The sequence below is a fragment of the Gopherus flavomarginatus genome, chromosome 14 (genome assembly GCF_025201925.1).
Source record: "Gopherus flavomarginatus isolate rGopFla2 chromosome 14, rGopFla2.mat.asm, whole genome shotgun sequence".
Classification (NCBI taxonomy): Eukaryota; Metazoa; Chordata; order Testudines; family Testudinidae; genus Gopherus; species Gopherus flavomarginatus.
Genome location: NC_066630.1, coordinates 27682901 through 27692444, shown reverse-complemented (window position 1 = coordinate 27692444; position 9544 = coordinate 27682901). Strand labels below are relative to the sequence as shown.

General features: G+C 34.8%; 1 protein-coding gene across 2 annotated transcripts in view; it reads right to left on the bottom strand.

Moving 5' to 3' along the window:
• Positions 1-675: 675 nt before the first annotated feature.
• TENT4B (terminal nucleotidyltransferase 4B) overlaps positions 676-9544 on the bottom strand; it is a 52444-nt gene continuing 43575 nt past the window's right edge. For both annotated transcript variants that reach the window (XM_050922543.1, XM_050922544.1), the window contains 6 exons: positions 7486-7699; positions 6655-6781; positions 6459-6562; positions 5321-5508; positions 4567-4731; positions 676-3312 (listed from right to left, as the gene is read on the bottom strand). In XM_050922543.1, the coding sequence (XP_050778500.1) occupies positions 3133-3312; positions 4567-4731; positions 5321-5508; positions 6459-6562; positions 6655-6781; positions 7486-7699 (978 nt within the window). In that variant the 3' untranslated portion in view covers positions 676-3132. The remainder of the gene's footprint in view (positions 3313-4566; positions 4732-5320; positions 5509-6458; positions 6563-6654; positions 6782-7485; positions 7700-9544) is intronic.

The following is a 9544-nucleotide window of genomic DNA, read 5'->3' as shown; positions in this document are numbered from 1 at the left end:
ACACAAAGTACTCCAGTAAAAGCAGCAGAGAGTCCTGTGGCACCTTATAGACTAACAGACGTATTGGAGCATGAGCTTTCGTGGGTGAATACCCACTTCGTTGGATGCATGTACTAGTAAAAGAAAACCTAGTATTAAAAATATCTTCATACTCAACGATCAACTAAGAACAAGGTAAAACTTGCAGCAGTAAGGTGGAATGCTCCAACAGTAGTCCTGGGCAGTAAACATGAACTAAAGGGGGTTGGCTCTGCCCTTTAAACAATCACACACAAGCATGAGGCAGCAGAGGTTGCGTGTGCCACAGTCAGGTACTGCAGACAGAAAAGTCTCCGATGCTAGTGCACTGGGCATACACACGCCTGAAGTGGAATGGACATATACAATCACTCAAAGAAGAAGCAGTCATACAAAGTAGTAGTACATCAGGAAAAATGAAGGAGGAAAAAAAATCATACTATGAACAGGAGCTTTTAAATATCCTGTTCTAGCTACAATATTGCAGAAGAAAAAACTGTGTGAATGTCAAGAATGCTGATAAACTAGAGTATTTAGATTAAACATTTATTTTTTCATATAGTCACAAAATCTTCACAAAAGTACTGGAACTCAAAAAGGAACTAGACTTGAATCAAATACAGAGATGAAATATACAAGACAAATGAGCAGGCAAACTAAAAGGTCTTGAAAGTATTTTACTTCAGATTGAAAAATGAACAGTTCAACTGTTCTGTTTAAATAAAGATTTGCAAGATATACAGTATTTTATGAATACAATGCTGGTCATTTGAGGCAATGTAAAATACACCTCAATTTTTCCTTCATGCTTCTTTTCTCTTTTAGAAAGATACTGTTTACCAAAAAGAAACTTGCAGTCCTGGAAAAGCTATTTTCCATTAAATTTATGAAAACCATAAATTGAGGCAATCCTAAAATTCCCAACGGAATCAAGATTATCTTCCCGCTACCACCACCTTAAAATTATCACATGCTATTGGAACACTAATATCTGAACCCTAAGAGTTCATCTGCTTTCAACAATGAGGGTGATTCTTTTTAAAAACACTTCAGTGTGGTAAATGCAATACAGATCTTTGCATGTATTAAGTGTTTGGAACAGTTTTGCTAATAGCAGCTAACAATACTGGATTAATATAATTTATAAATAATTGTTCCCTAAGCGGTGAACATAAATCTACACATTCACAATAATCTAAAACAAAATAAATACTGTGATTATGCATAATGTGGTACAATGTGTACTAGTTTCTATGAACAAAAGCGCAACATCTTTTTAATAAAAAATTATCTGATCAGAATAAAAATGTGAATCTAAAATTTAAAACATTGTCAGATTAACATCACTTTTTAAGCTCTTAATGTTTGTACGAGTAAATGTTATGAATTTCCATCTTTTGGAATATATATTTTCCTTGTTGAAGTAAAACACCAATAGGTTGTTGAAAACGTTTATTTCAGTGATGACATTAGTTTGGGTCTTGTTTTAGCATTATTTTATTTAAAAAGTCATTGCACTGATCACTGCCCATCAAAGGTCAGGTTGGTCTGCAATGTTTTGTATACGTATAAAAAAAGTAGTTCTAAAAGCCAACAGTACTTTTTATAAAAACATCATCTCCAAGACAGCTGCATTAAATGCATGCAAGTATGCTGAACACAAACTTTTTCCTCTTTAAAGAAAAAAAATGTTAAAGTAAATGCCACTTAACATTCTATCATTAAAGTGCCCCCAACTTATTTTCCAAAGTATACATGTGAATGTAATCATACATTTAATTTGCTTTCATGGCATTACATTTATTGCAACCAAAATTTAAAGTGTAACTGAACTAGACAGTGTTAAAACTTTTGATTAAAGGTAACAAATTCAATGAAGTAGCACTAGGAGGCTATGAAAGGTTTGGGTCTTTAAGGCAATACAAACTATATTTCTATTATTTTAAGACTAATTTTTATTAGTGTCAATATAAAAATGCATAAAAGGGGAATGAGAAAAATATTTTAATAGGAAAATTTACTTAGAGCTTTAACAGTTATTCCCTCCCCCATGAGTTTAGCAAAAATGTATTTAAAAAAAAAAAAAAGTGACTTTGAGGGGAAAAAAGGCACAAACAAAAAGGCGTGGGATGGGAGCAGCCCAAGAATGCAAACATGTGTAACAAATGGAGTTGACTTTTACTGCAACAAAAAAGACAAAAATCCTGAAGTGGCTTTTCTTCTTTAAAAATGGGAGACTGCTGGTGGGGTGGTGGGAAGAGGATGACAGACAAACTGAAAACCCCCCACTGCCTAAGACGATGGAACTCTAGAAAATAAGGTGAAAGTTATTTGTCAGAGTTGACCAGTAGGTCAGTGTTTACACAAAAGGACATGTACACTTTATACAAATGAGACTTCATTTGCCACGATAAATCTTTTTCTTTCTAGAGGAATAACTTCTGAAGATCATAAATGTTCTATTAAATCATTTCAGTGTGAAGGAAAAGCAATTCTGAGCAATATAACTAGTAGTGTCTATATAGATGTTAAGATGACAATTCAGATTATTTTCCAAACTAATCCTGAGAAAAATTCTGTTTACAATTTAAACAGTAATGTTATGTAAAAAGTATTAACAAATCCACTATTACAAATGTCAGTTTTCCTATATGGTCATCTATATATACACACACACAATAAAATGGTATATGCAAAAATAATAAAAAATCATGCACAAATTACTTTTTCATCTTTAAAGGCTGGATTTCCCTCAAAATACAATTTTTCACCTTTTTTTCCTTTTTTTGTGTTTTGTTTGTAATCTGCCAAACACACTGAATACTACCTCTACAGATCAGCATGAGCTGATGGGAGATAAATTTATTTTACATTCAAGATTTTATATGCTAAATGACCCTGTTGTAGCATATGACATCAAATGATCAGCTTTTTTTCCTCTTTTTGCAGTGATCAATCTTCATGATCCATTCCGTGGCGAGCTGGGAAAAAAAATGCATTTGCTAATCAATGTCTGAACAGTCTGAAGCTCCACAAGAGATCCAAGGAGTCACTGTCAAACTATCCTGTAGCATGAGATCATTGCACACAGAAGAACAGTCATAAAATAGGCAACTATCTACAAAGGTCAGAAAGGGGCACGTCTCTCTTGTGTTTCCTCTTTTTGACAGTGAAACACTGATGTGATTTGCTGCCTTGATGTTGTTTGTTTGTCACAGAGATACCGTGGTTTGAGTTTGTTGGACCCGAGAAGCCTTTGCTGGAAGAAGAGCGAAATAACCTTGCTGATCCATGCTGCAAAAGAAAAAGGACATGGTAAATCAACATTAGAGTAAATAGAATATGGCTGTTACAACACTTGTATTACTGGTTAAAAAAAAAAATGAAAACACTACAACTTCAAGAGGCAGTGCATTTGAAAAGAACTTGACATGAAAGGAAGAAGCATGTCTGTGCTTAGCCCACAGCACAAGTAGTTCTCTTTCACATCAGCAACCTCAGAAGAGACACAAACAAGATGCTGGGCTCCACCCTTAAATAATACAATTAAAGGAGAGGCAGGATTACATAACTTAATTCAAGGTACAAAGTAAAGTGTTAGTCCTGTGTTTTAAAAAGGATAAGACTGGTTTTACTTGTGTGCTACATGCAAGCCAGAATGGTAACAGTTGCACTAAATCTTATTAAAACAGATTCAGAGTCAAGAAAAAGGGAGAGATGAGGAACACCCAATGGTATTTCTTGCACAAGGAGAGGGCAACATTCACCCACATCACAATGCACAGAAAGTGCTTTATGGTGCACCCTTTGAGATACACAGGGCCTAGTTTGCAAAGTGTCTAATTTACTATTCGCTGGAAATCTTTAACAGATGTCTGTAAAAATATTTATATCTAAATAAGTAGAAAAATAGTTCTGAAACTCCACCATTCAGGAATGAAGTTCCAGACTATTTTTAATATTTAATCTGTTCTAACAATATTCCTGTAAAAAATGACACGTCACCATAAACTGAAGTTGTGCAAATCGAACACTGCTTTGAAAAAATGACTTTCCAGACTACTGTATTGTCACAGGACTAACAAGAGGGACTTATTAGACTTTTGGTGTTTGAGACTGTCAGTCAAATTATTTTTTATCATAATTTTTTGGGGGAGGCAGGGGTGAGAGGAGTTTGATCTTTATGCTAAATTAATTAAATATGCATTTCTCCAATAAAAACTGAAACTCTTAATTTGGGAGGCACGTCTTAAATTTGAATATAAATCCTTATAGTACAGCTAAAAGCAGGTGATAGCTAACATGTCAGGCTCATTTTCTCTAGGGGTAATCGCACAACTGTATTTGTGCAATACCTCACAAGGAAAACAGCCCTCTTACCCTATTGTGGTTTAAAAGTAGAAATGAACATCAGCAGGAAAAAAAAAAACAAAGGCTCCACATTTTCACCACAAGCTGTCCCTTCCATAAGGCCTTTATACTTTCAGGAGAACAGATACCATTAAAGTAATTAAAACATTCAAGATTTCTTTTAAACATTTCACAAACCTGAGATTTGTTTGTGCTGTTGGATGAATTAGCTGTTTGGCTGCCTTGCCTTTTCCCACTGGACTGGGAGGATTCCAGTGCTATTTCTTGTGACCCCACTCTGTTTGTAGTAGATTGATGGCAACTCAACTGTTTAGAGGTTTTGCATGGTGTTCCGTCAGAATCCTTCATGCAAATATAGGTGTTAGTAAATTTATATATTTAAAATAAAACTAAAGTGGACAAAATTGAGGAGATAAACATGCTGGTCCTGCTAAATATTAATTCTCTTAATCCAGGACTCTAAAAACAACCAACAAATGGGCGCTGGCTTGCAAATACACTGATGCATGGCTGATTCCATGAGATCTTTACATTAGTATAATCAAATCAAATTTAAAAAATAAAAATGAAGAGTGTCTATTCAAACAAGAGTTTCAGGCATTTTTGAAATTTTTCTTACATCATATTTATTTCTACCTATCTCTTTTGAAACACAGGTATTTTACACATGAAAAGGAGGCAAAGGAATGTGATTGTACTCCTATAAGGGAGAGCACTTTTCATACAAATATAGAGGTACATTATGCCAGTTGTGTGTTTTCTGGCAAAACAATTCATTAGAATAAATAGGAATTCTATGAAGAGCTTCCCCTTTCACAAACCTGAGATATGTAATAAATGATTGGTTATGCCTATATCGCTACACTCTGTACATATACAAAAAGAGAAAAAAAATCTAATCAAATTTCAAACAAAAACTTTTAATACTTACTACATCACTAGAGCTGGACAATGTAGAAGATGAGGAAGACAATGGACCTGATGAAGAATTTGAAGAATGTTTACTGAGTGTTTCTGAAGTTTTACTTCTAGATTTTCCCAGTGTTTCATTCACTTCAGAGAGATTATTGTTACACTTGTCCAGCTGCTGAGTATCTACTATCAACGTTACTCCATTACCTGGAATAAAAGAGTAAATGGAAGAAAGAGTATTAATTTCTATTAAGCGCTGCATTTTGTAAAAATAGTACAGCATTTCCTCAGGAGTCCCACTGAAGTCAATTAACTGCACATATGAGTAAGAGCTTCAGAACTGGACCCATACTCAAAATGTGATGTGATGAAAAACTGACACCAACTATGCATAGCCCAACTACATGAAAGTTCAAAAGGGAAAAACACATTTCTGTGGTCTATCAATTACCTCTCCTTGTCTTGGATAGGATTGTTTTGGGATAGATTTTCAAGAGTGCTCAGCTATCTATGAGTCTAAATAAAATGACCTGTTTTATAAAGTATCAGAGGGGTAGCCGTGTTAGTCTGGATCTGTAAAAGCAGCAAAGAATCCTGTGGCACCTTATAGACTAACAGACGTTTTGGAGCATGAGCTTTCGTGGGTGAATACCCACTTCCTCAGATGCATGTCACCCACGAAAGCTCATGCTCCAAAACGTCTGTTAGTCTATAAGGTGCCACAGGATTCTTTGCTGTTTTATAAAGTGCTCATCACCCATTAGCTCCCATTTTCCCCTCAGTGGGATCCCTTGGGTACTCAACAGTCAAAAAAATTCTGGCTTCTTTATTTGGCTTCCTAATGGGAATTATTGGGTGCAGAGCTCTTCTGAAAATCTTGCCCTGGGTGTTTTTGTGAAAAGTGGTAAAATAAGGAGCAAGAGTAGAGGGAGAATCAGTCATGTCAAAACAGGGTAGATTGTGTTAAGGCAATTGTCACTGTTGTATAAAACTAAACTGTTCCTGTTTCTTACATATAGACAGAAGCCACTTCTTTAGTCATATTCAGACCTATGCCCTTTAACTGATCTGGGTCAAAGGCAGCAAAAAAATGTTTAGATTGCCGACCATGCAAAAAGCTTGCAAAGCAAGCATCACACTGGGTAGCCATATCTTACCATTGCATGAAGACTCAGTCCTACTCTGCATTCCCCAATGCTTAGATATCCACTCTCTGTATGAGGCCACTTCTTGCGTTACTCTAATTATTCTACCTAATATACTATGAAACAAAACAAAAACAAAGCACGGATTAGTTACATATATTCCTGTGTATTTAAAACTAATAGTTTGACTTGACATTTAAACTTTTACCTTTCAGTTTCATTGTTGGGATAATATTTAGCTATTGGTGATACAGCATGGCTCAAAACAACATATGCATAATCAAAGGCCTGTTTCACTTGCATGGCACCATATGAACTCCTCCCAACATCATTACCTTAAAAAATAAATACATAGATAATCCATTAATTCTATGCAATGCTTACTGACTTTGAAATACTGGAGTAAGGAGCTCACAGAAAAATGAGCTTTTAGAAAAAAGGATTTGCTTTCTTTGAAATACTGACCCACCTTAAATCGTATCTTGTGGGGGATAAAATTCAAACATTAATGAACTGAGAAAAACACTCAAAAGAATCTAAAAGCCCAGAAGTAACTGGAATCTATGATACAAGTAGATGTCAAAATTGGAAAATCCACACACGTGAAAAAGAAAGCATATACTATATAAAGCATACATACACCTATTTTTATGTCATCTTCCACATGAGGTTTCAGATAAATAAGCCTTTGTAATAGCAATGAGCACCCTTTAGTCACTGTCAATTATACCAGAAACTGAACTCTATTAATGGAAAATCAGTGTGGTAACAATACACAGTGAAATCACTAGGTATTTGGGTCACTTTAACTCATGCATAGTGTTCTGTTGGTTCTATAGAGATGACAGGCTAACCCCTATTTCTGGAATACTTTGTAAATAAAATGAGCATTTTCTCTTGGAATTCATAAACACAGTCTTCAAAAACTGAATGAGGATTTTTTAAAAAAATAGTTAAAGAAATTACTTTTCCTGTTTGACTCCTTTTTGACACTAGTCAGTATGCCATATTTGACATTTTGCATATTAAGCTATGATACCTGGCTGTAGTGGATCTTCAATATATAGCATCGATGGTCTATAGCCATCCAGCATACTCTTTTGCACTTCATCTTTAGCCACATATGAACCACCATCCTTTATTCGGATTCCAGTCTTCAGGTAATTGAAGTGTCGTCCATATAATTCAAAAAATTCTATTAAAAGGACACCATAGTTGGCACTGCGGATGCAGGCATCTTCCCTGGGATGTAGCTATTAAACAAGGAAAAATAAATTTGTTTTCTCTTGTCTTAATGATTCCAGACTTCAAATGTTTTTCATATTCCTATCTATATACAATCATGTCCCTTGACTAAAGTATTTAATAGTTGACAGTATCAAAGCATTTTACAGCATCCTTGTGAGGCAAGCAAGCATTCCCCAAACTTTACAAATGCAGAAACTATGTGAATTTCCAGGGCAACCAGAAAAGTGTGTGTCAGAGCATGGATTACAACTCTGGAGTTCATTCCCAGACCTGTGCTTGGAACACAGGCATAATTTAGCCTGGCCAGCTGTCTAAACATGGGACATTCACTACTGTATACAGATTCTGAAGTACGAGTAACTGGCTGAAGCTGCCTGTTAGAATATGTAAAAACGTAAGTGGATATCAATGCATTTTACTGATCAGAAAAATTCCATTAGTCACCAAAAGAGAGATCTGGGTTGAGAGTAACTAAATGTTCTTAAAAACGATATATGCTTGCTCGGCTCATTTGCTTAATATCCAGAATATTCTTTTAGTTGACCACTATTTCACAGCTGCTGGGAAAATGCCTGATCATCAAGCTATTCTACTACTATGAATATATGAAAATATATTTACTATTAAAGCATATTATTTGTTCAAAGTTAAAACATATATGGGAAAGCAAGACCGTGATATACTGTATTAACTGTTCCAAATTTCTGCACTATTTCTCAGAAGTACCATAACATTGCTATACAGATATTTATGCATTATATAATTAGCCAAAAATATTTTATTACAATTAGCTGAATCCTCTAGAAATTAGTCTCACAGGTGATCCCATGTAATTGTGTTTGGGATAACTAACCAAAGACAACGGAAACAAAACCATGTGTGTGTCATGCTGTATATTTTCTATAATGAGTAAGTATAACCCAAAATGAACAGGTATTATAAAGATATCTGTAGCTAAATGTTAACCTGATTATGTACCCTGTTCTAATTAAATAAAAAAAAGTGATAAAACTTATGGAGGTAAGCCTAGTTTACCATAAATGATATATCTGATATGGCTATACCAAAGTGCTTCTATCTGTGGGTGTGAAATCAAATGTTAAAGTCTTGAAGATGTTATTCTTTAGTTTCAATCTGATTAAAAGTATTTGGGCTATAGGAAATTGAAGATACATCATCATCACTGCAATATAAGAACACATCTTCCCAGGATTGAAAAATGGGAGGAATAAATAGGAAATTAAATCATAACAGAAGGGGGAGATTATTATTTTTAATAAAAGGAATATAGAAGCAACTTAGAAAAGCAATACTATATTGCCATTTTGGGATTCTGGGACATTATAATATTCCTCTACTCAAAGCATTAAAATGCCACCTGAAACCTCTTGATAACATTATGCAAGCATTAGCACAAGATTATCCTAGATAACTGCATATTTTATGTACAGCTGACAAATGCACAAGTCGTGTACAGAGAAGACAAGATAGAGGAAAGGAAGAGAAGGGGACAAGAGAATAAATCCTGCAAATACTTAAAGTATTTACAATTAATACTTTTATTGGATCTTGGGGGTTTTAACATGGACAAACCACTTGTGCTTTACTCATGGCTGTGATATGGTCAAAACCTCTTAATGGAATACAGATTTAGTGTGCATTGCTGGTGGGCACAGTAGTCTTTATTCCTTAGGAGTTTTCATCTAATTTAAAGCATAAATCTGCATGAACCACAGACTGATTCAGGTTCATAGTTATCAAGGATGTTAAACCACTGAAGACAGTTTTTCCCCTCTCCATGTCATTTGTTTTGGGTTGTAGTGAGATATATGGTTTGCCTTTGATGGATG